At 52.2% G+C, this 26,677-nt stretch overlaps 3 protein-coding genes across 4 annotated transcripts; all 3 read right to left on the bottom strand.

Moving 5' to 3' along the window:
- Positions 1 to 1,606: 1,606 nt before the first annotated feature.
- Positions 1,607 to 9,022, bottom strand: YBX1 (Y-box binding protein 1). Its single transcript, XM_050322181.1, is given in 8 exon segments — positions 1,607 to 1,872; positions 1,978 to 2,057; positions 2,409 to 2,711; positions 2,935 to 3,024; positions 4,915 to 4,948; positions 8,337 to 8,400; positions 8,764 to 8,817; positions 8,820 to 9,022. Coding segments are annotated over 8 exon segments (966 nt in total). The 5' UTR covers positions 8,926 to 9,022; the 3' UTR covers positions 1,607 to 1,637.
- Positions 9,023 to 13,579: 4,557 nt separating this feature from the next.
- Positions 13,580 to 22,247, bottom strand: PPIH (peptidylprolyl isomerase H). Of its 2 annotated transcripts, XM_050322539.1 has the most exons (10): positions 22,149 to 22,247; positions 21,972 to 22,036; positions 21,668 to 21,691; positions 21,147 to 21,191; positions 20,703 to 20,745; positions 18,920 to 19,012; positions 17,544 to 17,631; positions 16,515 to 16,555; positions 15,241 to 15,331; positions 13,580 to 13,761 (listed from the first exon to the last, which is right to left on the bottom strand). In XM_050322539.1, exons 1-9 carry the CDS (start codon positions 22,212 to 22,214, stop codon positions 15,263 to 15,265), a joined length of 534 nt encoding a protein of 177 aa, XP_050178496.1. In that variant the 5' UTR covers positions 22,215 to 22,247; the 3' UTR covers positions 13,580 to 13,761; positions 15,241 to 15,262. The 2 variants fall into 2 exon arrangements, with proteins under 2 accessions (XP_050178496.1, XP_050178497.1); XM_050322540.1 differs by lacking the exons at positions 13,580 to 13,761; positions 15,241 to 15,331 and adding an exon at positions 15,338 to 16,427.
- A 551-nt stretch (positions 22,248 to 22,798) lies between these two features.
- HIPK4 (homeodomain interacting protein kinase 4) lies at positions 22,799 to 24,791 on the bottom strand. Its single transcript, XM_050322466.1, is given in 3 exon segments — positions 22,799 to 23,138; positions 23,342 to 23,683; positions 23,685 to 24,791. Coding segments are annotated over 3 exon segments (1,755 nt in total). The 3' UTR covers positions 22,799 to 22,832.
- Positions 24,792 to 26,677: the final 1,886 nt, after the last annotated feature.

The raw sequence follows: 26,677 nt of genomic DNA, 5'->3' as shown, positions 1-26,677 counted from the left end.
TGACTGCTGTATTCCAGCAGGGACACAGCTGAGCTGCCCCAGCAAACAGCTGTTGGAAAAACACTGCTCACACCAGGCACTCCCCTCCCTCCATGCCTGCCCATCCCATTCCAGTGGGACTCAATTGCATCTTCATTGATTTTTCACTTCAGTTTTTGTGTTCTACCCCCCCAACCCACATGCCCAAGGAATAAAGCATCTTTTTTTCCCAAACTTTCTAGGAACACTTAAGACCCTTCCACACAAAAGTGGGTTTAAAACACCCAAGCACACACAGTAACTCTTTAAGACCTTTATTAACAGATGCTTGCAGTTTGACTTGAAAAAATCAGGCGTATATTCCATACAAATTAAAAATGAGGTTCTTAAAAATCTCAACTTGACCAGATATGAAACAATTTACAAACTTTTAAAGGTATATTGAGAAAAAACAGGCTTTTAAAAAACGTGTTTATCATTTCCAAAAAGAGAATTCTTTAGGTAAAAATAATAAAAACCCCATGCTGCATAGATAATGCAGATAGTTCTAGTAATCTGGTCAACAGCAAAAAGCAAGCACTTAAGGTCTTCAGTTCCAATTCATTTGTTCATTTCTTATTGCTGGAATTTCGTTTTCTTCTTCATTTCTTAAAGTCTTTTCTTTGATGACTAAACTGAAAAAGAAGAAGAGAAAAGGCTGATCAGACAGGTGACAGAGGTGCTCTGAGTGCCAAGACCACACCAACACCTTCCCCACAGGACCAACACCAGAGAGACCACTCTGGGGACCCCAGAGAGAACAGTCAGTCAGTTTAAATCCACCTGCATCTCCCCCTCCCTGCCATGGGGATGGCTGTTCCCACCAGCTCTGCCAACACACGCAGCTCAGTCACTGCCCAGAGCACAGAAACCACAACCAATATTCTCCAACGTTCCTCCACAGCAAGAGGAACCAAAGTGCCACTGTGGTGTCCCTCTGAAGGCCATGATCTAAGAGTTCATCTAGGAGGTGCTGATCATGAAGATGAACACCAGAACTGTCCTTCAGAAATCAGCACCAAACAAGTGCCAATCATTGCCAGGCTCCTTTGCAACAAGCCCAGCTTTTGGGCCCTGCCCTGCCTGGCACCTCAGCACTGCAATCGCAGTCCCTGCAGGCTCTGACAAAAGGATCACTTTTTCTCAGCACTTTGATTAGATAAAAAGATCCTCCCAAGACTCTCCTGCTAATTCTGCATCAACTTCGTAGAAATGGATTCAGAGGTCTCACTGCCACCCAACACCCCTGTGGGAATGAGCTCAGTAAACCCCAGGACCTGGCTCTCCTGGCTACAGGAGTCACTACACCTGCACTGTTTGAATTTCTGGGTGGACAGACACTGCTGTAAGGCTGAACTACTTAAGTGTAACTCCATCACTGACAATTAAAGCCTGCAACTAAGTCCTCCTAATGAACCACCACTGGCAAAGCAAAGGCTCGCAGTTCGGTTCTGTGGGCACTGTCACAGGTCAGTCACAGCACACACGAGCAAGAACAAACCAAACCTTGTAAAGTACAAATTAAAAAAAAAAAACAAGCATCAGAAGCACGTGAGCAAACGGCACCCCCAGGCCCCCAGCCACGCACCCGGATGATGGTAGAGATGTTAAGCCGGTATTTACTCAGCCCCGCCCTGCTCGGCCTCGGGAGCGGACGTGTTCTCAGCTGGTGGTTCGGCTGTCTTCGTCTCTTTGCCATCTTGTGGTTTAGGGTTCTCTGGGCGTCTGCGTCGGTAGTTGAAGTTACGGCGGTACCGACGTTGAGGTGGTTGCTGACTTTGGGTCTCATCCCCTTGGTTCTCTTTATCTTCTTCATTCCCATCCTCTCTAGGTTGTCTTTGACGAGGAGGACCCCTGAAAGTCAAGCTAGGCTTTAACCATGCAGCATCTGAGCATCGCCATGTCCTGGCTCTGTTGCTGAAAGACAAGTGTAAGACCAGAAGCCCATCTCCAGCATACCTGCGGAATCGTGGTCTGTAACCCCGGTACATGTTCTGCCTGACTGGTCTGCCGTCTCCTGCACCCTGGTTGTCAGCACCCTGCAAGACATCAGGCCACACAACCTCCTCAGCCCCAAGCAGAAGTGTGTTAACGCCACAGCTCGTCACGCCACGAGGAAGGAGCTGAAAAGGTGTCAGGTTCAGTCAAGGTGGGCAGCAGTTCTAGGGCACAGGTGTGCACACGATGGAGAACCTTTCACTTAATCACATAAATACAAACACACCGTTTTTTAAAAAGCTACAACTTTAAAACCTACAGCATTTCATCTTACCGCCAAACCTCAGCAAAACCATCTGGAGTGCCAAAAGAGAAGCGTCAAGAGCCACGTCCCATCACCCTGCTCCAAAGCAACCAAGACTATTTAGCACCACACCTTTGGCAAACATTACCTCCACTATCTCTCCCTGTACGGGAGGGTTGGAATATTGTGGACGACGCCCGTAGGGCCTACGCATATAGTAAGGTGGGTACCGCCGCCTGCGATAGGGACGGCGTTGCTGGGCTTGACCTTCTGGTATGTTCTCTGCTCCTTCGTTCTTTTCCCCACTCTCACTGTTCTGGTAGTTTTGCTGGTAGTTGCGTGGAGGGCCCCTACGACGTGGATATCGTCTGTAATGGTTACGGTCTGCTGCGTATTTACTGCCCTGCACTGGAACTCCTCCAGGTCCTGTAACGTTGGCTGCCTCCGCGCCCTAAAGAGTGGGGACAGCGTTAGGGACACAGTCAGGCAGCCCACCAGCTGCAGCACAACACAGTCTAGCACTGAGCAGCGATTTACAGCCACATTGTGAAGCAATGAAAAACCATTCACCTCCTCGGATGTCATCAGGCATCGACTCAAACCACAGGCACCACACCAAAGCCTGCAGTCCGAGTTTTCCATGTGTGCTCTGACACCCGAGAAGATGTGTTTACCTTTTCTCCCTCAACCACATCAAACTCCACGGTCTCTCCATCTCCTACGCTGCGGAGGTACTTCCTGGGGTTATTCTTCTTTATGGCAGTCTAACAACACAACAGTGCAGGCACAACATGAGAATACAAAGGAGTACATATGAAGACTTTTCTTTTTTTTTTTTTTTTTAAGATTACTAAATATTTAAATTTCTCATCTTAGGAGAAAGATCTGTACTCCCAACAAAACAATTGAACCATTGGGAAAATCAAGGAAGCCACAAAATGCACCTCTGTTACTACAGTTCTGGCCTATTTGAAACGTGCAACAGCTTTACCATTGACTGGAAGCATCTGTCAACACATTTGTCTGCTGGCTGAGAAAGCAGCTTGAAAACAAACAACAAAACTCCCACACCACACACCGGCCACAGGATTCCTGACCAGAGTTTAGCATTCAACACCACCGTGGCAGCTACACGTTCCCCTGAAGCACATACAGCAATGCATCAGCCTTTCCAATCACCCCTTTGGATTTCCAGCCCTCCACCCTTTCCCACACCACCACAGGACACAGCAGCCTCTGGGTCCCATACTGTAGAAACACAGCAATGGACAGAAATCAGGAGGTTTCTTCCCCTGAGGCTTCCACCGCAGGATTTACCAATTAATCCCCAATCTACTCTAGCTGTATATGACACACCAAGGATTGGCCCTTCACAGATGCCAGCAGACAATCCTCTGGTTTTGACTCAATTTTCAGTGCACAATTTGACTAGATTTTTTCTCTCCTAAACGGAACAAAATCCAAGGAAAAACATGCCCACAAGTCTCAGCCTATACAGCAGTGATTTTAGGGAAAGCCTTATTACAACAGCAGCCAGTCCAACAGCTCTTGTGAGAACCAAGGTAGATAACAGGGATGGGGAATGACAGACACAGCTGGAGCTTCTCAAACAAGCTGATTTCTTTCAGATTAGACCCCTAAAACTAGTTCATTGTAAAAACTCTTACATTAAAACAAATCATTACCCAACTGTGATTTCAGAAACACAGACAGTAGTTACATGACAAGCCCTGAAACATGACTAGTAAGTCAAGGTCACTCACAGGTGACCCTACTTGCAAATCAGGTCTGAAAGCTTCCCCTCAGGGCACAGGTCCCTGCCTGCTCAGCCTTTCTCCACTGCCCACTACACAATAATCTCTCACAAACCAACGCCTCTAACAGCTGGTAATTTAGACATGGAACAAGCAAGAAGCTGAGAGCTGACAAATCAAACAGAAAACACTTTCCAGGGGTTGCTTTTCCTTCCCTCTGTGTTAACATCAGCAGCGCATCCCTAATTTGAGACAAAAGGATGATCCATGGACTCCTAAATGCCAGAAGTAAACCATGCTCCACTAAGAATTCCTTGTGGGCTGTTTCCTGACAAGAGATCCTAAGACAGAAAAGGTGAAAGCACACTGCTGACTACAGCCTTGCCAATCAAAGGGCTAAGCTAAGGCTAACCCTGCTCACCATACATTATATCTAAGGATACTTATCTGCTAAACTGAGGAAGTCCCTATTAAAATCTTTGTAGATTTTCACTGAAAGCCTAGAGCAATAAAATCTATAAAAGTTTCTCCTAGGGAAAAAAAGCTTCACTGGCACTTCATCCCTATGACAGCCCAATTAATTTCTCTCCCTGCTGCAAGCTTTTCATGTAACTTTATTTCCAGATGCTTACTTAACCACTCTACAAGGAGACTGGACCCAAGCAGTTATCCCCAAGCACACAGTGGCAATTCTCATCCCTGTACATCACCTCAGCCCCATGTACCTCATGTGGACACACAAAATCCAGGCTCTACTTGCAATGTAATAGAGCAGCAGGTGTTTGTGTTCAAGTAACGGAGAACACATGAGGTTCTCCCACTTCAATCCTACTTACATGGGTCAGGCAGAGGGAATTTCAGAGAGGGGACATGTTTCAGTTTCAAGGAGCTTTTTCTTACCTGATGGACAAACACATCTTCCTTGGTGTCATTCCTGCAAGACAACAGGAAGTTGAGATTCATGAATGAAATGCACAGTAAATTAAAAATTCAATCTTCTGGCATGGAGTCAAAATGCAAATCTATCATGACAACAGACTCTGAGCATCAGCCTTGCTCAGTCTGCTCTCAACTAGTTCCTACCAGCTTACTGCATGCAGGAAGCCTGTGCATGCACTCAAGCCCAGTAAGGCACATTCCTCCTCACTCCTGCACACTCCTCTATCCTTCACATCCAAAGGATGCAGGTGTTTGAACACCTGAAAGGGACCAGTCACTCCTTCCTGGCAGTGCTCTGTGGGGGAATGCCTTCTGCAGCCTCTGGAAGCAGCTGTGCCCTCGCCACTGGAGTCCCAGTTACATCCCCTCAGCCTCGAGGAACAGCACCACCAGCTGCCCATGAGTGCAGCAGGGTCAGTCAGCCCTGGATCTCCCCTCTTGAGAAACAGAAAACAGCTCAGGTCTGTATCAACAAGGACCCAAGAACATCCATCCTTCACCATGATCATGGCAGACCTTCCACAACTGCCACGAGGCAACCAGCTCTGGTCACAAGTTTCTGTTCTGCTCTGAGGAGGTGCAGAAACACCCCTGGACTGGTTAGATTAGAGCTGCACAAGCCATCTCCCCCTGCTCCTGACACACAGACATCCCAGCTCCCATCACACCAACCCACCCTTGTGGTGTTTCATTACTGAATGGAACAGTTTGAACCAACAGGGAAGAGGCTTTTATTTCCTAGAAGGACTGGTTAAAGACATAAGTAAGCTTGTGTCAAAATGTGCTCAGAACTGGAGAGCTCCCAGCTATGGGTAACAGAATGCTTGGTTTGTTGTTTTTTTAGAAGATAAAGCCAGGTGCTCCTCACCATTGGCTTTAAAAAGTGAGAATTGACAACTAAGACTTTTTCCAAAAGCTCCATCAAAGCTATGGCTGTTCTGTCAGACACCACCAGTAAAAATAAGCCACCTTGTTTCCCATGGAATTGATACCTACAAGCCCCAAAGGTTACTGGGAAGAGGCAGCCAAAGGCAGCAGAGCAGAGCCACTCTGATCTCATCTTCAAGGCCCCACAATGCAGCACTCAGAAGCCCTTGCAAAGCCAGAGCCTAAAGACTCTTCTTCACAACACAGGCCCAAAAGTTGAAAACCTTCCCAAGAGCCCAGTAACATTTATAGTAAAAATGCTGAGCCCCTTCCTTCAGCCTCAGCTCAAAAATGGTTGTAGGAAGTGTTCATCCCCTATGTTCCACAAGCAGTTTTGCCCAACCAGAGCAGATGCTTGGTTTTAAACTCCTTTTCCAAATGCAGCTTCCATTTAAGAGGATATCTGAGTTTTAGATGGATGACTGACTGGGTCACCCAGAGCCTAACAGTGCACACACAGATAAAAAACACACTAGGCCATCTCACAGCCCCATGCTGTTGGCCACACCATTCCCAATGCTGTTTTCCAGCAAGCACACCTGGAAGCAGTAAGTGTGCTGTTGTGTGGATGGTGGAGCAGTAGGAAGGGTACAAGAAAAACCCCTATTCCGAAGGACCAACAAGCCATTTAGTTGATCTTTGCACAAAGCCACTCTCTCATTCACATCTTTAATCCATAAGAATAAACTGAAAAAGGAATCAGACAAGCCAACAGACTGAGATAACTCCACTGTGAAATCCAGCAGGGCATCAAAGGCCAGGCTGGACAATACCAAACACCAGCTCGGGTAAGGACAAAGCCAGCGGCCTGCACGCCCAGTTCTTATTTTGACAACCATGGAAAACAATCGACAAAGACTCAGAAATCAAACCCCTATTTCGGAGCAGAAACGCACTTCTATCATTACAAGCAGGCAGGAAATACCTTCGGTGTGCGGGCACCTACATCAAAGCCGATTTCTGCTCCAGAGCCCAGTTTATCTGCGAGCAGATCTGGCTGAAGCAGAGCCACGGGCAGGGGCTCCCGCACGGCTTCCCTGCAGCCAGGCAGATTCCAGAGCTGAGGAAATGTGAGGAAATGTCCTCCCGTTCGGTTCCCAGGCCGCGGCTCTAATCTTTTGATAACAGCAGATCATGCTGGGTTTCTCATTACGAACGGCAACCTCGGGGATTAAACAGCTGCCAAAGTAATGACTAGGGAAGCCACTCGGATGTCTTAACTAGCTGCTGCTGCTTCCTCACAAGACTGACATCACCGAGCATTTCCACTACTGAGGGAACAGGAAAAGCCTTCCCTCGAGGTGGGGTTTGTGGCTGGGACTTGGGAGGCGTTTCCAGCGCCCAAGACACGACAGCTCCCAGGCACTGGTGACTGTACAAGGCTGGGAGCTGGAACACGGCATGAGCAACGCAAACTGGGCTGACTGGGAGGCAAGTCTGTAAAGCTGCAGACACAAAACCGAGTCAGGAGCTTGGCAGACACTTTGGACCAGCTCATAAAGTAACAGACAGTTCAAAAAGGCAGTGTTTAAGCCCAAGTGTAATAAAAGGCCCAATAAAAGCACTACACTTGCTGCCCTAAAGGGGGATTCCCCAGTCTTCAGCCACATTCCAAGACTGGGGGGCTCGAAGTACCAGGAAATAAGGGGAACAGCTCTGGCAACTCCCCAGGGAAGGCCCCTTCAAGTGACAGGCCCCAGAATTGCACTTTTTAAGAGCACTGGTTTGCAGAGCACTTTCAGGCCTCCTCTCCCTGATAGGCCTATTTTAAGAATTCACACAACTCCCGAAGTGTTCGAATTATTCTTTCACATCAACTACCGTCATAAAAAGAATCTTTGGGGCACTTGTTTCTTGAGACCTGCCCATACACCCCAGTGAGGCAACAGACAATGTGAACTGTGCTCCTTTTGCTCCACGTGTTAATAGAGGGAATTCTCATGAGAGCAGCACTTGCAAACTACCAAGTCCTCAAAGCAAATTTTTGCTTGCATTGTCTGAACTCCAAGCAGGAGTTCAAACAAATAATACCGTGTGTGCTGACAGCTACCAGTATACTTTTACATTCTTAAGACAAAAAAAGGCAATACCATCAGCATACTGACAGCTACCACTGTACTTTCATATTTAAAAAAAAGAAAAAAAACCAAAACAAAACAACCCCGCAACAAACCCCCCAAAAAACCGCAAACCACCACAAATAAGAAACGACTGTGACATGAAGACACATCGCCGTGGAAATACACTCGCTGACAGAGCGCAGCACTAGGTAAAAGGTAAGGTAAAGGCTCCAGGTAAAAGGACTCAAAAGCCAACCCGGTGAGCCCCGAGCGGGTCAGAGGAAGGGCACCTCTCCCCAGCTCCTTCTGCAGAGGAAGCCACCGCCGCCCCGCCGTCACCCGCGCCCGCTCCCCGCCGTGACAGGCCCCCCCCCCACCACCCCGGGAGGCGCTCACCTGTTGATGAAGCCGTAACCGTTCCTCACGTTGAACCATTTCACTGTTCCCAAAACCTTCGTTGCTGCGGGGAGGGGAGGTAAAAGGGGGGAAGGAGGGAGGGGGCAGAAGGGGAAGGGAGGAGGGGAGCGGCGCGTCAGGGGGCACGTGGCGGGGCGCGCGCACAGCGGCCCCGCGTGGCGGACATCTTGCGCCCGCCCCGCCCCCACCCCGGCACGCGGGGCCGGCGGCGCGCGCGGGGCGCGAGGCGGGGGGAAAAGGAGCCGACCAACGGCCGCCGCGCGCTCCCGCTCGAGCGGGGGCGCGCCGCCCCTCAGCCAGCAGGAGCGCGCCGCCCTCAGCCGTGCAGTGGGGGAATCAGGGGGAAATCGGGGCTTCCCACCCGCCTTCCCCTCCCCCCTTCCCCGGGGACCCCGCCCGCCCTCACCGATGACCTTCTTGTCCCCGCCGGCGGGAGGCGCCGCCGAGGCCAGGCCGCTCCCCCGTTCCCGGTGCCGCCGTTTGGCTTGGAGTCGGCGGGCGCGGCGGCGGGGGCCGCCGCGGGGACGGGGGCGGCGGCGGGCGGCTGGGTCTCGGCCTCGCTGCTCATGGCGGCGGCTTGTTCGGTGCGGACGGTGGTGGTGACTGCTGTTTCGCGCGCCGCCCTCCCGCGGTTGTGATGGTGACTGAGGCCGGCCGTTGGGGGCGGGGGGCTGCTCCCTGCTCCGGGCTCGCTGAGCTCCGCTCTCCGCTCCCGATACCGATCGAACTGGCCACAATGGCGGCGCGCACCGGCTAGCCACCCCGCGCGCCCCGCCCGCGCGCCGCGCGATTCGCCAACCGTCCTGTCCGTTAAGCGGTGAGCCACCCCATTGGCCCTCCCCGCCCCACCGCCCGCCCCCTCGCCCCAACCCTATTGGCGGCCGCCCCTGCCCGTCCCGGCGGGAGCGCGCGCCCATTGGCCGGGTGCGCCCCGCGGCCGCCAGACTCGCGCTCCTCACCGGCCGGCCCGCGAGTCCCCGCCCCCGGGCCGTTGATTGGCCGCTATGGCCGGCGGGCCCGCCCCCGGCGGGCGCGAGCGGGGAAGTGCGCGCGGCCATGTGGCGGCGGCGCCCGCGTCTGCCCACGGGGGATCACGGACCCTCGCGGCCCTCGCCCACGCTCTCGAGCCCTCACGGACCCTCACGGACCCTCGCGGCCCTGCCGGCCCCTCACGACTCCTCCCGAGCCCTCACGGACCCTCACGGAGCCCTCGCAGCCCTGCCGGCCCCTCACGACTCCTCCCGAGCCCTCACGGCCCCTCCCAGGGCCCCGCGGTCCCTCCTGAGCCCCCCATCCCCTCACAACCCCTCCGGCCCCTCATGGCCCCTCCCGACTCCTCACGGCTCCTCCCGAGCCCTCACGGCACCTCCTGGAGCCCCGCGGTCCCTCCTGAGCCCCCCCAGCCCCTCACAACCCCTCAGGACCCCTCACGCCCCACCCTGAGCGGCCTCCCTTTTCTTGTAAAGAATCCCCGGGTGTTCTGCCAGAGGACGAGGGTCAGTCAGCACAGAAGAAACACAGACACCAACTTTAAAGAATAAGCGTGTAAATTTACCATAGCGCAAAACAGCAAAGAACTGCGGAAGAAGCAGAGAATTATAAAAGGATAAGTTTAGCAATGCACCTGATCATTATTGGATAGGGTGTCCATGGGGATTAAGAAAGATACATCACCAGTTATTATCTCTTTGATACATTGCCATCATCCAGACCCGGGGGAGCCCCTGATCAAGGGGAAAGGGAAATCCACTCCCAATCCTCACCCATAGGTGTGGTCTACAGCTCTGCTGTGAGAGGGTCCACCTTTTATGCTGTTAAACAAACAAGCTTCCATCGCTAACTCGATGTGGAGAATATCTGACTCTCCTTAATGAGCAGACACAAATCTTCACGAATAAACAAATACCAATATATCTTACTAACAAGCATAAATGTTTGAACAGGTGTAGTCTTAACCTATTTTACTAAGGATTATATAGAATTTTGGCTAAACATAACATTAGGTTGGAAGGTTCATCAGGGCCTGTTGTTCGGGCCTCAGCATTTCACCAGGGCAGAGCAATTGTGCAGGCAGGGCTCCCTGGGCTCCTGTTCGTGATGGGCAGAAAGGGCCTGGAAAGTGTTAATTACCGGTGGGAAATGAGCCTTGTGCAAATCACAGAATCAACTGGGTTAGAAAACACCTCTGAGATCATCAAGTCCGACCTTTGACCCAATACCGCCTCTTTGCCACATCCAGTCTCTCCTTAAACGCCTCCAGGGGTGGTGACTCCACCACCTCCCTGGGCAGCCCATTCCAGAGTCTGAGCACTCACTCTGTAAAGAATTTCTTAATGTCCAACCTAAACCTCCCTGGCACAGCTTAAGACTGTGCCTTCTTATCCTGCTACTGGTTGTCTGGGAGAAGAGCCTGACCCCCACCTGGCTACCCCCTCCTGTCAGGGAATTCCAGAGAGCAATAAGGTCTCCCCTGAGCCTCCTCTTCTCCAGGCTGAGGTCCCCCAGCTCCCTCAGCTGCTCCTCACAGCACTTGTGCTCCAGACCCTTCCCCAGCCTCGTTGCCCTTCTCTGGACCTGCTCCAGCCCCTCCATGTCCTTCCTGAACTGAGGGGCCCAGAACTGGACACAGCACTTGAGGTGAGGCCTCACCAGTGCCCAACACAGGGAAGAATCACTTCCCTGGTCCTGCTGGCCACACTATTCCTGATACAGCAGCACCAAGCAGACCCCTGGGAAATTGGCTTTTCCTTAAGCAATCCATGCTTCCTTTCCCAGAGGTGCAGGGGCAGCTCCTCACCCCAAGCCCTTCTGCCCACCCAGGCTGTCGGGAAAGCATCACTGCTGGGTCCTTCACCCTGCTGGAGCCCTTCTCCAACCACCACCTCTCATCTCCCCTTTCTTTCTTTTCCCCTATATCTTCACCTTACAGCAGATTGGAGATACCCAACATCTCTGCTGGGTTCCCCAGAGGGAAGCTCCAGGGGGAAAACCACCATCCTTGAAAACAACTTACTCTCCTTGGGCGCTTGAAAAAAGTGGTTGTTGGCCACAGAATCCCAGCCCTGCCCTTGTCTAGGCCATCTCTCCCACATAAGAGGAGGCAGAGGTCACCAGGTCTCTGGGACATGACCCATCACTCAACTGTTTTTGCAACCAACGTGTGTCTCCTCAGGATCAGCACTTCCAGCATCATACACACGAATCACTGTCTGGTTTCTCTATCCCAGTTCCCCGCATTCCATGGCCAGGTGAGGGACTCCAATGCAGCCAAGGTCAACCCAACCACAACAACCCATGGGGGTTTATGAACACTGGTCCCATCCAGCTCCCTTGGGCATCTTTTCACTTCGATCTCCAGCTCGGCTGACAAAGGGAAGAGCTTGAAAACATGGTCCCACAAGGATCTGCACCGCGATGATGACCTGGATAAAGAAGCTGGAATGATGTCAAAACTGGATGGTGCTTAGTGAGTCATCTGAAAAATAATCTTAGAGTAGAATGGGAATTAGGGAATGCACCGTGCAGAGATCCAAGAACGAGAAAATGGTGGAGAAAACTCCCAGCTCTGCGAGGAAGCCTGTGGGAATGTCAGGGCCATGCACCTACAGCTGAAACTGCGGGCCCCAACAATGTCTTTGGGGGGGGCCTGAAGCCTCTCTGACCCTCAGAGAAACACAGAGGCCATCAGAGACACCCCCTCCCACTGCAGCACCCACAGCTGGAGGCAGATGCTGGAGAGGAGCTCCATCACCTGCTCTACAGCAGGAGATTCCAGGCCTTGCTACATATGACATCATCGTGGGGGAATTCAATCCAAAAATGTGGTTTCTGAGAAAACTTCCAGCCAGCAGGTAAGGAGCAAGACACACAAGCGGGAAAGCTGAAACCCTGCACATTCCATGTTGAAGAGAAATGTAATGGGATATAATTAGCCATTGGAACAACATTCAAAGAGGCGGTAATGGATTTGCTGCTGTTAATTAATCTGGGGAAGCTCCGTGACCCCTGTATGCAGGGAGTGAGACCAGCTGATGTCAGTGATATAAATACATCAGGCTGAAAAAGTGCTGCTGCTGAGCCTGGACCCAGAAATAAACTGGTTTCCCTGGTGAAAAAGTGGTGAATTTGGGCACCAGCAACCAGAAGGGCAGACTTCAGCACTGCACTGACAGGCAGAGCTCCCTGAGGCACCTGAGCCAGCCTGTTGGGAACCTCCAACCCTCCTCTCACAGGAGAGAGCCCTCTGCAAAGCATTTGTGGGGCTGGGGAGGAAAGAGCTGGCGTGTTTGTGCTCCTTTTGTTGCTTGATGTTCTGCAGGTACGAGGTGAGATCCCTGGGGCTGCAGAGAAGCGTGTCCTCGGCAGCTGTGCAGCCCCAGGAACGAGGACAGTGGGAGTCCTGAGAGCCAGAGCCTGCTGCCAGGACTTCAAAGAGCCAGGAGAGAAAGAGCACAGCCAAGCCTGTGGGACCTTCCTCTGGCACGTCACCAGTGGGCTCACCCAGCTCAGGCACAGAGTGCACCCCAAACCTGCTGCCCAAGGATGGGACCTCTCAGAATGGGATGAAGCACCTGCACATGACAGAAGAGATTCTCCCCTAAATCCTTTACCCTTAAACAGCTGGATGAGAAGCTCCTGCTGGAGCCCTGCAGGTGGGCAAGTTGCCAGCCCCATTCTGGGTGAAGAAAGGCAGTTTTTCCACCAACCTACAGCCTCAGCTGCGCTCTCTGCACCACACAGGACGAGCAGCCCCAATTTCACTCCTGCAGCATCACCATCCTCTGTTTCCCAGCCTACAGTTCTGCTCTAACACCCTTGTAGCACCTGGTGAACTGCTCCAACACCCCGTGGTGTGGAACAGCCCCATGGCCTGGTGCCACCACGTCCTGGGGACAGCTGACAGACACTTGTTTACATCAGAACTCACCTCAGAGCCCAGCACTCACTCACAGTAGTAGAATCTGTGCCGTACCAATTCCATGTGCCTCAGTAAAGCTGCACACAGAAGGGTTCTGGAGATTCCCAAGATGCCAGGCAGCCTCAGTTACCTGGTACAGCACAGCTCTGTCCAGCTCCTTTCACCCCTTCTCTCCCTCAATAACACAGCAAATGTTCCCAACTGACCAAGCCAGGGAAAATGCATGTTGCTGAAGAGGCTACAGCCCTTCTCACCTGGAGGAGAATTCATTCCCACACGTGTTAACTGATGTGCACTGCACACATGTTTTTTAAAAAAAAAATTCTTTATTTACATTTCAAAATGCGAAAGAACAAAATAAAAATATATGATGCCCATTATCAAATCATTTCAGGAGGACATCAAGAGCGTGGATCTGGCCTGCAGGGCAGCGTGGAAGCCAGCTGGAGTTGGAACTGCACAGGTGTAACCACTGGTGAAGGAACACTGAAAGAGAGAAGAAAACAGGTCTGGAATGCTGGACAGGCATTCCCAACCCATCCTGGGACAGCAAGGCTGTGCACTGACACCGGGGGCCACACGGTGATTTTAAGTGAGTGCCAGTTGCTGTTCACACCAGCTTTCATCAGCCAGAGAACTCAGGAGCCCTCCTGGGTCTGCCTGCTGGGCAACTGCATCTGCCTCTGAACTTAAAACCCTTAAAACCTGTCTCTCCCCCAGCTGATTTTCAGGGATCTTGACAAGTAGCTGGTGTGGCTGTCTGACATAAGGCAAGGCTAAAGCCATTCCCATCCCCAGGCAGCTCAGACATCAGGGTGCAGCAAGGCTGTTCCTAAGACCTGGCTGGGAAATGCACAAGGTGGCACCAGCCTTGCCCCTGGGAATGAAAAGCTTCCAGGCTCAAGCTGGACGCTGGCCAGAGATCATGTACTCCAAACTGAAATGATCAACAAGTCTGGGCCTGAGGACAACCCTAAAGGGGACCCAGCCCATCAGCACTGCTCTGCCCATCTGCAAGAAAGCCTGTTAGCAAGGCTGTCCTTATCTTCAAGAGCCTGTAAATGCCACCAGAAGTACCAGGGGAATGGAAGAATGATTACATTCCCTGCTGTCACTTCATCAAATAGCAGGAGCCCCCAAGATTCTGAGGTGCTGCAGATCTCTAAGACTTTATTTATGTAAGCAGGGAATGTGTCTTCATGGGCAATTCCAGCTGTCTTTGGAAATCACTTAATGGAGGATCAAAAATTGCGGGGATTTGATTTTGTCAGAGCCTGCCTGCCTGCTGATATTTGGAAAAAATGAGCAATGATAAGGCTAATACAGGTTTTTGACAAGCTGCAGCCCGACACACTGAAATCTAGAGAGATTTGTTTAAATACTTGTGTTTTTTACAGTAAAGTGAGCAGACAAATGGCAACAGAATTCTGCATGTTAGCCTGAGCCTATTGGTTTAACCAAAAAGAAGCCTGAATAACAGTAAATAGTGGAAATGTCTCCCTTCAGATGAGGACAGTGGTATTTTTTTCAAGTTCAGGTAAAACTGTGTAAGATAATTCCTTGGTCCTTCAGTGGCAGGGGTCCTACAGCTGTACCAAGCAAGGAGGCAACTCCTCCCTTTCTCCTCTCCTTTTCTTGATCCCTGCCTGCCCCACCCATGGATGCTCTGCTTTTTGCAGTAGTTGGAGAGTTCTCCAACCTGCAGGTCAAAGCGAGGCCTGTCCCCTGCTAGACTGCCTGGGTAATGCCAGCTGGATTCCTGCTGCAGTTGCTTTTCATCCACTTTCTAAAGCTGAGGCCTCAAGGCAGTCTAACTCCATCCAAGGAACAGCTCCCACAACCCCACCTCCCCCCTGGCTGCAGCTGCAAAACCTCCTCTCTGCTGTGCTGCCTCTGGTGTTTGTAGAGAAAAGCAAAGAGCAGCCCAGGGCTCATGGCACCGTCCCTGGGAAGACTGAGACTTACCACATTGCTCCTGCATCGCTCTTCACATTTCCCCACACTGAGAGATCACAACTGGCAGCTTGGGTTTGTTATTGGGACCCGTGGGCACGTTCTGGGGACAGACAAATATGGAACATTGAACCTCACAGAAGCACAGCAAACCCAGCCAGTGACACGTCCTGGAAGACTGGCTAAGAGACGTTTGTGTAACATGGGAAACAGGGAATTCTGAGGCACAAAGAAGCACCGTTAGGTATTTTGGCAACAGGCCCAGCCATAAGCTGGTGAATTCTCTCTGTTTGGGACACAGAGCAGAGGCTGGTCCTCTGAATAGGAGGGAAAGAACAGAGCAAAAACTGGAGAGCCCCTTATGAGATGCAGCAGGCATCGTGTCACTTGAGGCTGCTCTGGCTTAAATCTTTCACAGTTACTAAAAACAGCTGCCACAAGCAAAACAAACTTGTATTCATACAGAAAGGGAAGAGACAGTGACAAAGCCACCCTCATTCTGCACCCCTCGATATGCTGGACTCTTCCTTGAGCTATAAAATTTCCTTTACTTTGCTCTCACTGCAGCGATACCCAAAGCAGGCTCACCACAACCCTCCAGCAGCACACAGGTTACCCCATGCTGTACAGCTCCTCCCAGTACCCAACAGCTCTGTGCTTGCCCCACTTTTTAGATTAGAGGCTCTCATGCACGTTATCCCACATGTGTGCCAAGGAGTCAGTGTCTCAAAGAGCTCACTGCTGTTCGTTAAATCTACCCATTATCCTGCCGTGACACCACGCGCGACGTTGGCAGCAATCCCCACCCCGACCGAGCTTATCTTCAGCTCCTGGAAGCCCATCAGGAGATTAGTTTAATTTTTCTTATTAAACATGCTGATCACGGATCAGCAGAACTGATGATTTTGCACCCACTGAATAATCCCAGGCAGCGGCACAGAAGTGAGATGCTTCACACTCTCGTCTGGGCTGCTGATGGAACAACTTTTTAATTCGGCTTCCTGAACAAACGCAAAAGCAAATAAAGCCCCAAGAACGCAATTTCCGCTCAGAGGCTACCCCAGCCACGAGAGACCAGCACTTCCAAAGCCAACCCATACAGCCTGTGCTTCACCAGATTTCCTGCTACGTTACAACGATGACGACCGATAATACCAGTTATCGACACTGGTATTCCCTGGCATCCTGTAAACAGACAGCTGGAGAGAGCAGGACAACTCTGGTTAATCCTGTACATCGCTTCCCAACGTGGACATTCAGGGAGAAACAGGCGGGTTCAAACTTACTTCAATTTTTCTCATGACCAACAGCCCATCGACAATTTTACCTAGAATGAGAAAAATTATCTGCTTCAATATGGATGGTTTTTTACCTTTGCTCCCCCCGCCCCCATCACAGCTACATGCATTTTTGCCCTTCCTGAAAAGCCTTGTGCAGTGTGTAGCTATTGGGCACTCTGGAGTTTGTAACTGATCTTTAAACTGATAAAGGAAATGATCCCTCTTCAAATATTTTCCACATTCAGCACAGGTTAGGTGCCTTTTCCCACGGCAGGGGGTGGTCTGTGTAGAAATCTGGGGTTTGAGACCTACTGCCACCAGCTGTGCTGCCATCCAGCACAAACCACCTCTCTAGCAACACAACCCTTGCAATGATGCAAACCTGGCAATGAGCAATATCAGTGTTACTTAAGAATTGGGGGGAGCAGTAAGTAGGACATCAGCTTAAGGCTGGCCTGGAATTCCCACAGCTCAAGCAGCAGTAAATGCAAGCTAGCAGATGTGGTTTCACAGAATTACTGTCCAAAAACTGTGCTGAAAGCTCAGTCCTCTCTGACAGTGGAATGGAAAGGGATCCCTTGACTGGTCTGTGCCACCTGCACTGGCAAAAGGACTTGTGTAGCAACACAATCACAGAACTGATCTGGATTAAAGCTAACCTGGGAAAAAAGCGATTCATTTCAACCACGATCCATCACAACATCAGGCTGCACAAGCAAGCACCAGCACAAGCAAGAAGGGAAGAACGAGCAGCCCATACTCAGAGGGTGGTTGGGCACTGAACAGGCTCCCCAGGACAATGTCACGGCCCCAGGGCTGCCAGAGCTCCAGGAGTGTTTGGACAACGCTCTCAGGCACGGGGTTGGATGGCTGGGGTGTCCTGTGCAGGGCCAGGAGTGGGACACAGTAATCCTCCACTGGGTGGGTTCCTCCCAGCTGAGGGGGTTCCACGATTCTCTCTACAGTTTATTTTAACAGCTGCCCCCCAGGGATGCCCCTGAGCTGGCACTCCAGGACCCCGCTGCAGGCACTCACCGAACACAACGTGCTTCCCATCCAACCAGTCACACTTGGAGCACGTGATGAAGAACTGGCAGCCGTTGGTGCTCGGGCCGCTGTTCGCCTGGGGGTTGAGAATGGCAAGACACGACAAATCTACAGTTTCAGACTGGCCAAAACTGAAGGCAGACACATCTCACATAAGAAAGAGCTGTCACTTCAGACCAGCTTATTTTTAGCTTTTCGCTACACAAACCAAAGGAAGCAAGATACACATCTGGTCACGCCAGTGTGTGTGCAACAGCCATGTCAGCAACTTTTTATTTTATTTCTACAGAGGCTCATTCAGCACAAGACTCTGCTGAAGTCCAGGCTCTAGAGCACACTCCTGAAAAAAGGCTGGACTTTTCCATGATGAGTGCTTATTGGCTGCAGTATCGTCCTGAGGAAAAATGAAAGGGGGGAAAAAAAAAAAAAGCAGGTGATTTCTGCTATTTGGGAGGTTTCCTCAGAATAAAAATAAAATAAAAATATAAAATAAAAATATTAAAATAAAAATAAAACCAAGGTGTCTGTTCCACTGATCAGGATGAGAAAGGTAATTATCTGTTGGCACAGGGTTCCCAGGAAAAGGGAGATGCAGATGTGAAATTTAGTTCTGCAACACCCAGAGCACTTGCACTCTGTTAAGAAAACATCTTTGCAACACTGGAGTTCATTTGCAATATTGACAACCAGGAGCCACTAAAGCTGCTTGTCTGTGCCATGACACCACCTTTTGGGCCATGTTTCGAATTGGGTGAATAACTAATCCAAATGATGAATGCCCTAAGCATTTTTAAGGTCACAGCAGCTGAAAGAGCTGGAGAAGAAGCAGTTGTGGAGAGGAACGCTGAAGCACTGGCTCCATTTGCTTCCTCTCCTAAAAGTCAGGGTATTGTTCCTACCAGACAACACACAATGGCTGCAGTTTCTTTACTCTGTTGAACAGGAAAGTCTGTCATGAAAGATACCCTGGTGACACTGCTGTGGCTTTGGAACTCCCAAATATCTCTGTTTCATCCTTGCCGAGGTCAGTGCTTGATAACAGTGTTAGGGAAGAAAAAACCACCACCACTCTCCACTGTAAGAAAACTGTAAGAATCAGGCTGTTCTGAAAGCTGATCAAGCCTGTCCCAGAGCTCCAACAGGCAACAAAGAAAGGATGATGCAGGATCAGGATTAGTGAGTAACTCAAGATATTAACCCATGAGTAGCCTTCTGACTGGGAGTTACAAAGCAGGTCTTCCAGACCTCATACCCAGTGGTGGGGATTTCTGCTGTTCAGCAAATAACGTGTATACACTTGGGAAAAAGGCACAGAGAAAGTACCAAAAGCTTTTTAGTCTGTAGTGTCATTATTTCACACTCACCATAGAGAGCAGGCCAGGAGCAGAGTGTTTCAGCTTGAAGTTTTCATCTGCAAAAGGACCCCTGTATATACTGGCTACTCCAGTGCCATCTCCCTGCACGAGAGAAGTGCCCAGTCAGCCACAATATTTGTTCTGTGGCAACTGCTGCAGAACAATTCGATTTAAAAATTAAATTTAAAAACCCCAAGCAAGAGGAAGGGGTCAAACTCAGCCCAAAGTGGATGCTGTACTGCCATTTATATGCACCAGCAGTGAACACAGTCACTGTCTCACTTCTGACCAGGAACAGCAACTGGTTTCTAACTACACAGTTCATTGTTCACCATCCAAGTGTTGGCAGAAACCCACGGGGGGTGGTAAGGGTTAAGTCCAAGCCTCCCAGAGTGAGGTGGAGGCTACAGATTGCTTGGTACAGACCCACTTGGACTTGACAGGGAAAAGGCAGGGGACACAGAAGTACAGGCTGGTATGACAAGGAAAGCAGAAGTGGTTGCATGGAAAAAGTCGGCTCCAGGTGGGTTTATGTATTTCACCTTATTTTGTGTGACTTTACTGGGAACAGGGAAGCAATCTCCCTGTTCTGCAGGGACAATTTCTTAAACATAGCTTTTCTAGTTTTCGCTGTACTTTCCACCAAGTCCAAAACATCTTGTATTTAACTATAAGCCCGAGCACTCAGATCTCAAGGCATTTATAAATGAAAGCAGCGTGGGCTGTGACAGCTGCAGGTTGTAAGTTCTGACAGCCCACAAGTTCAGATCACTCCTGTATGACGCCAAAAGGACTGAGCAGGGACCCTTCAGCAGAATGGCCTTAAAATGCTGTGGTGAGGAGTCCTCCAGGGAAAGCTGTAGAAGTAATGCAAACAGGTATCTCTGGGACGGTCACTTAAATTTACTATCCTGACAGTTAATTCCATTTCTGTGTTGATTTTCTCCTTCTGTGTTGCTTCAGCCCCATTTCTTCTGCCTGGCTGCAACCTCTCTCCCTTCCTTGCCTTTCTGCTTAACATACCTGATCTTTATTCATTAATATACCACATCTTTTGCTCTGCCTGCCCAGCTCTTGCTTCTTTTCCTCCTGTTCTTCCTGGCTTACTTGAACTGTCAGCTCTGAGCCAGGAGCTTACACCAGGTCTCAGAGGTCGGTGTGACTGTGCTTGCTCCCCAGGTGGCTTTGTAATAAACACACTGTAGAAATTCCAAATAGTGGAGCAATCTGTAAAGCTTGCTGAGCTGCAGGGGAAGTAATAAAGCCCACTGGGACGCCTGGGCAGGGTCACAATTAGCAACTCCCTCAGAGTCTGGTGTGGCTGAGACACCCACTGTGCGGTCAGTTCTCTCAGTGACTTTCATACAGCCAAGTTTTATATTAAAAAACCTTTATGACTCCCCACATATTTTGAAACACTTCAAGAAATGAAGTAATTTTACTGGGTCCCAGGACAGTGAAGAGATCCTGTGGCACTTCAGCCTTCCCCTCTGCTTACATCCAAGCCAGAGCACAACCACCACTGCGGACACAAACCCTTTTCTATTTCCAGACAATTCACTAACAAAAAGTTAGTTTTGATTTAAATGACCTCTTGCACCAGACACTTGATTTGTTTTCAAGTACATTAATGCCTCTTGCAGTAAGGTGGCAGTAATGCTGTGAGGACACCTCCAGTTACTACTGCACACCTCAAAAAAGGAAGAGATCCCATAAATCAGCAGGGACCCTTGGAAACAGCTGCATGTTGTACAACGTAGCAAAAGGACAAAAGGGATGCAGGAGTACATACATTTACGAAGTCGCCTCCTTGGATCATGAAATCCTTTATTACCCTAAAGAAGTGAAACAGCACTTAGTTCTTGGAGGACAAACGCATCAGAAAGGTAAAAAGGAGTTCTGCCTGGCTGTGCAACACAAGTTAACAGCAGTCTGTGAGTGCTGCAGCCTGAAATCTGCAACAAATCAGCGGTTGATATCAGGTCATTTGGGACCCCATTGCTGTTCCACCAGATGCCAGACAATGATCTCTCATGTGGCACACCAGGAACAGGGGATTCCTCCCAGTGACCCCAGCATACACACCTGACAGCACCCCCAGATCCCCCAAAGGCACAGGAGGGTGACACTAGCCATGACCCACAAATGCCTCGAACACCACTAATGCCTCGAGGCAGGTCCCAAAACCCCATCTGGGTCAGGATGCTGTTTAGTGCCTGAAAAGCAGATGAATTACCTGTGGAAAGTGCTTCCTTTATAACCTATAGGGACACCATCTTTCCTGTAAGGAAGTAAAAAGGAAAATCCTTTCAACTTACTGGATATCCCAACACAAAACCCCCACAAGAATTCGGAGTCCCAAAGGTTGCCCTGCACATCAGCAGCTGCCTTGAAATACAATTTGCCTCCTGTTGGAGGCAAAAGGAGTCCTCAAATGTGCTCTGCACATGAAATGACTTGGTACCCTGCAACACCCACACCACCATCTTCACAGGATCCCACTGCAAAGTGCAGCACGAGCAGGTGGGGTTTGCAGATAGGGCTTTTTAGAGCCTCCTTGGCACAAAGAGTCACATCCAAAAGGAAAAACCTGTCACCTCCATGGCTCTCAGAGACCCCCCACAATCTCCTCAGAGCAGATTTCTGTAACTCTTTCATTTGGTACAACATGCAAAACTTCCAGGCGAGCCCCTCTTCCACCTCATCCAGCTCTGCTTCTCCAGTGGGCCACCTAAAAGGACACTCTAACCCACTTACCTGAATTCACCTGTACAAAACTGCCTGGAAAACAAAAAAAGAGAGCAGAGTGTCAGGCACGTGTGAACTTTTGAGGGTACTGTTCTACATGGACCGGGCACATCACAGCCTCCACAGAGGAACCAGAGGGGGACTGGAGTCCTTCCCCTTGCAGCCAGATGGGCTTCCCTGGGGCACCAGGACACCAGCACAGCATCTCTGGTAAAGAGAGACACGCAAAGCAGGCGCAGCAGTTCGGGGAGGGAGGGCAGGTAATCCCTTTGCCACCCAAAAAAAAAAACATTCCTGCACCCAAAAGCCTTACCTGAAGTTCTCCGCCGTTTTGGGAACGACATCGGCGAACAGCTCGATCTTCATGCGGCCGACCTCCTGGGGGGGACACAGGGGCCAGGTGAGCCCTGGGGGTCCCCCCGTACCCACCTCCCTCCCGACACCCCCGCCCGCCCCGCAGCCCCTGCCCGGGCACGGCCGCTCCCCGCACCTGCCCGCCGATGGTGACATCGAAGAAAACCACCGGGTTGTTGGGGTTCGCCGCCAGCGCCGACATCGCGGCAACCTCCGCAGGAAGGGGAAGAGGCGGTGGAAGCGGAACCGACAGGCAGGGGGGCGGGACGGGGTGGGCGGGGAGCGGGAGGGGCCGGGGCTGGGGCCGTGGCCATGTCCGGAGTGTCCGTGATGTCCGGAGTGTTCGTTATGTCCGGAGTGTTCGTTATGTCCAGGGTGTCCGGGATGTCCAGGGTGTCCAGGATGCCCGGGCTGTCCGGGATGTTCGGGATGTCCAGGGTGTTCGGGATTTCCAGGGTGTTCGGGATGTCCAGGGTGTCTGGAGTGTCCGGGCGGTGTCCCCATTCAGGACCGCGCTCTGTCCGCAGCCCCCGGGGCTGGTCCGGCCGGGGAGCCCTGCCCGCTTCTCTGCCCGCCCACTTGGGCACACACCGGCTGAACGTGAGCCCAGGTGTGCCCAGATGGGCAAGGAGGCCACTGGCACCTGGCTTGTACCAGCCGCAGTGTGGCCAGTGGGACCAGGACAGTGACCGCCCCCACCCTGTGCTGGGCACTGCTGAGGTGCCTCGAGTCCTGGGGTCATTTCTGGGCCCTGCCAAACCTCCCCGGCCAAAGAATCAGCTGAAATGCTCAGGTTTTGGCAAAACCATTTATTGGGGGATCAATGGGAAAAACAGAGCCGGGAGCATCTAGCACAGTGTGTCTTGGTGCAGTCCTGGCCGTGGTCTCCACCAGCAAGGCGCTGGGTTTTGGTGTCCGGGGTGCCTGGGGATGAGGACGAGGAAGGTCTCCTGCAAGCTCTGGGCTGCCAGGGTGCGTGCCAGGGTTGCCACGGGGGCTCAGTGGTGCTGGGGATGTCACCAGCTCTGTGGCAGGAGAAGTGTGCTGGACACTGTGGCATCATCCCAGCGTCTGGTCTCCACATCCCTGAAGGCTTCCAGGGGTCGCACCGCGTCACCAGAGCTCTCTGCAGGGGGGGCAAAGCATGGGGAGGGGGTGAGTGTCACCTCCTCCTCCTCTGTGGGGACCGTGGGCACCAGGGACCCTGAACACCCACAACACGCAGCACCAGGGGACATGGGGCACCAAGCACCCCAAGCACCCGAGGGATCCCAAGCACCCACTGTCCCAGAGTGCCTGTGCCCAGGAGCCCCCTCCCTGTGCCTGTACCTTGGCACGGGATGAGCTGTACCGTCTTTCACGCAGGTTCCGCTCCACGATGCCACCGACGACGGGGCCGTTGCAGTGGCCGTGCTGCTCCACACTGCTGGGAGGCCCCAGCACAGTCAAGTGGCCGCTGGTGGGCTCTGGCTTGGGACACCAGGGATGCTGGTGGCACTGGCTGCCGTAGTGTGTGGGGCTGGGGGCTTGGCAGACGTCCTGCTGGTTCTTGCTGTTGGTGTCCCCAGCCAGCTCGGCCAGGCTGAGCCCGCCTGTCTGGGCAACGGCCTTCTGGAAGCCACCCTGGCCAGTGGGGATGAAGGCACCTCTCTCCATGCCAGGGAAGATCTCCGGCTCTGCTAGAATCCATACGGGATAGCCTCAGGTCCTCCTGGCTGAGCTGGTAGTACTGCGTGGCCTCAAAGCGGGACTTCACCTCCTGCATGGAGATGAAGGGATGGTGCAGGGCAGCGCTGGGCGAGATCCGCTCGCGCGAGTCCCAGGTGAGCATCCTCTTGACCAGCTCCACCATCCCGTACAGGTCACAGCGCTTGGCCAGCTCCTCCTGGTCGGGATCAGACACCAGGCAGAGGTTCACCGCCGCTAACTGATCCAGCGAGGAAAAGACGTGCACCCTCCTCTCCATTGGCTTCGCCATCACCTTCGCCGGTGGTTTGAGCTGCCAGGTACCGACAGAGCACGGGACCCGTCGGAAGAAGGACTGTGTCTTCTGGGCAGCGCAGAGCAGCTCGCCCCGGGGCAGTCCCAAGGTGGAGCAGATGTAGCGCACCTGGTCGTACTCGTTGTTGCCGGGGTAGAGCGGCCAGCCCAAGTGAAGCTCGGCCATCACGCAGCCCAGAGACCAGACATCCACCTTCTCGCAGAAGGGCAACCCCAGCAAGATCTCCGGCGCTCTGTAGAAGCGGGTTTGGATGTAGGGCTTCTGGACGCGGCACACCTCGGGGAGGAGGATGGCCGAGCCGAAGTCGATGAGCTTGACGCGGAACGGGTAGCGCGAGTGGTCCACCAGCATGATGTTCTCCGGCTTGAGGTCGGCGTGGATGATGGAGAGCTCCTTCAGCTTGACCAGCGCCGCCAGCACCTGCGCCGTGATGGTGCGGATGTGCCGGACGGGCAGCGGTGAGAAGTTGTTCTGCTTTTGGAAATCAAAGAGGTTTTGCTGCAGCAGCTCGAAGACCAGGTAGGTCCAGACCGTGTCGCTGAAGGACTCGAGGAAACGGACGATGTGCGACTCCTCCGCGCCCCCCTCCCGCAGGGCCTGCAGCAGCCTCAGCTCGTTCCTCACCATCTGGCCGTTGTAATCGTGGTTCCTCAGGATCTTGACGGCCACCATCTCCCCGGTGCTCCTGCGCTGGCCCTGGGTCACCTGCCCGAAGGTCCCCTTCCCGACCGCGGCCACCAGGTCGTAGCACTCGGCACCTACCACCAGTGTCACCATGGTGGGTCGGCTCCTCGCCAGGGGCTCAGGATCCCACTGCTCAGTGCCCAGCGGGGACTGGGGACACCTGTCCCAGCCCAACCTCTCAGCACTGTGGGTTCCAGCACCGCCGTGACAGCACCTTCTGTGGATGATGTCACAGCAGAAGCAGCCTGGGTGGAGGAGCGCCCTGAGACCCAGCGCTGGACGCCCCGAATCCAGCCCTGCTCTCCCAGAATCCACCCACAAACCCAAACCATATCCCTGGTCCCCCCCAAATGGATCCAGCCCCTTCCCCCCACCCATCCCAGCCCCCTGAAAACCCATTTCCAGCCTCCTAAACCCTTTCCCTGTTCCTCTGAAACCCAACCAAGTCTCTCATGACGCAGCGCCCCAAAACCATTTTCCAGTCCTCCAAACCCAGCCCCTTGTCCCCCCAAATCCATCCAAGCCCCCAAAACCTCTCCTCAGTCTCCCAAAACCCATCCAAGCCCCAAAATATCAATCCCCACCCCCCAAATTCCATCTCCAGCCCAACATGAACCATCCCCAGCCCTGCTGAAATCCATCTCTGTTCCCTTAAAACACAGCCTAGCTGCCCACCCACACTTATTTTCAGCCCCAGAAAACCTCTCCCTGCTCCTCTAAACCCTACATCCCAACCCCACAGCCATTCTCAGGACTTTTTTGGACATTAATATTTATTCTGGCCAAGCCAAGAGCAAGGGGCAGTGTCACCCCCCACACCCCCTTTCCCTGGTTAGTAACAGCTGGAAAATAGGCCAGGCAGGGACAGGGAGGGGCAGGCAGGTCAAGGCAGGGGATGGGATTGGAAGGCAATGCAAGGAAGGGAGAGGTGGGCAGAGAGAGGCAAGGCAAGGGAGGGATGGGATAGGCAAGGCAAAGGAAGGCCAGGAAGAGTTAGGCAAGGCAGGGCAAGGCAGGGGAGGGGTGGGCAAGGCAGTGGAAGTCAAACAAGGGCAGGTAGAGCAAGGAAAGGCCAGACAAGAAAGGGCCAGTTAAGTAAAGGTGATATATAAGATAATGCCAGGGAGATGTAAGAAGGAAGGAAAACAGCTAGGCCCAGTGTTTCAGGTGCAGTGCAGAGGACAGGTAACCAGGGGACATAAAGATCAGCCCCAGCTTTCTGTTCTGGTACTTCTGGTGTAGAAAATCCAAGGTGTATACAATTTTTGAGGATTGTCTCCAAATTATCTAGGGTGGGGTTCAGGAAGTGAATCAGAGTGTCTTTCCTTGGGAAGTAAAGGATGTAGTCCCGCTGTTTGCAGTACCATGGGGAGCTAAAATGCAGCAAGACAGTTCTCTGCTGGCCCCCTTTGTGTAGGAGCAATTCTTGGATGTTGTCAGCACTGGAGATGGTGTCCGACTTTTTTGGTCTGGGCTCCTGAAAATGTGTCCCAGTGCTTTTACATGGGGAGGAAGGCAGGTGATCCCAGTGCTCCAGGTGCAGATCAGAGGCTGCAGCAGCCAGGAGCAGCTTTCTGTCCTGGGACATTTTGTGTGGGAGCAATCCCCCGAGGACTGAAATGATCGAGTGGGTATCCAAATGCTGGAGTTAACCTTGTGCAAAGGAGGGATCCCAGTGCTCTCCATAAAAACACACAGTCCTGGGGCTTGTGCTGCAGAGAATTGGGTGCCCAGGGAATGAAAGGGACAGCAAGAGTGTTTCTGTCTGGCACCCTTGGTGTGGGGGCAACCTCCCAACGCCTTCAGTTTGCCAGGTGGCCTTCTGAAGTGTTTGGCAATCTGTTTACTATGGGCAAGGTAAGCAGCTCTCCCCAGTGTGGGTGTGCAGATGCCTTGGGGAGTTTAATGCCCAGTTTTGCAGTGTTCTGCCACTTCTGTATGGGAGCAATCCATGGATATTTTCTGTTTTGGAGTGGGGT

This window comes from Myiozetetes cayanensis, unplaced genomic scaffold, assembly GCF_022539395.1.
Source record: "Myiozetetes cayanensis isolate MyiCay16 unplaced genomic scaffold, myiCay2020 scf28, whole genome shotgun sequence".
NCBI classification, from domain to species: Eukaryota; Metazoa; Chordata; class Aves; order Passeriformes; family Tyrannidae; genus Myiozetetes; species Myiozetetes cayanensis.
Note: the sequence above shows the minus strand (reverse complement) of the source record. Positions and strands in the feature narration are given on the sequence as shown.

Excerpts from the sequence above, each read along its gene's own strand:
- PPIH (XM_050322539.1), bottom strand. The coding sequence starts at position 22,214 with ATGTCGGCGCTGGCGGCGAACCCCAACAACCCGGTGGTTTTCTTCGAT. Across the intron at positions 21,692-21,971 it reads AAAACGGCGGAGAACTTCAG|GCAGTTTTGTACAGGTGAAT; the intron begins GTAAGGCTTTTG and ends TTTGTTTTCCAG. Across the intron at positions 15,332-16,514 it reads TGGTCATGAGAAAAATTGAA|AACGTGCCCACGGGTCCCAA; the intron begins GTAAGTTTGAAC and ends GTCTGTCCCCAG.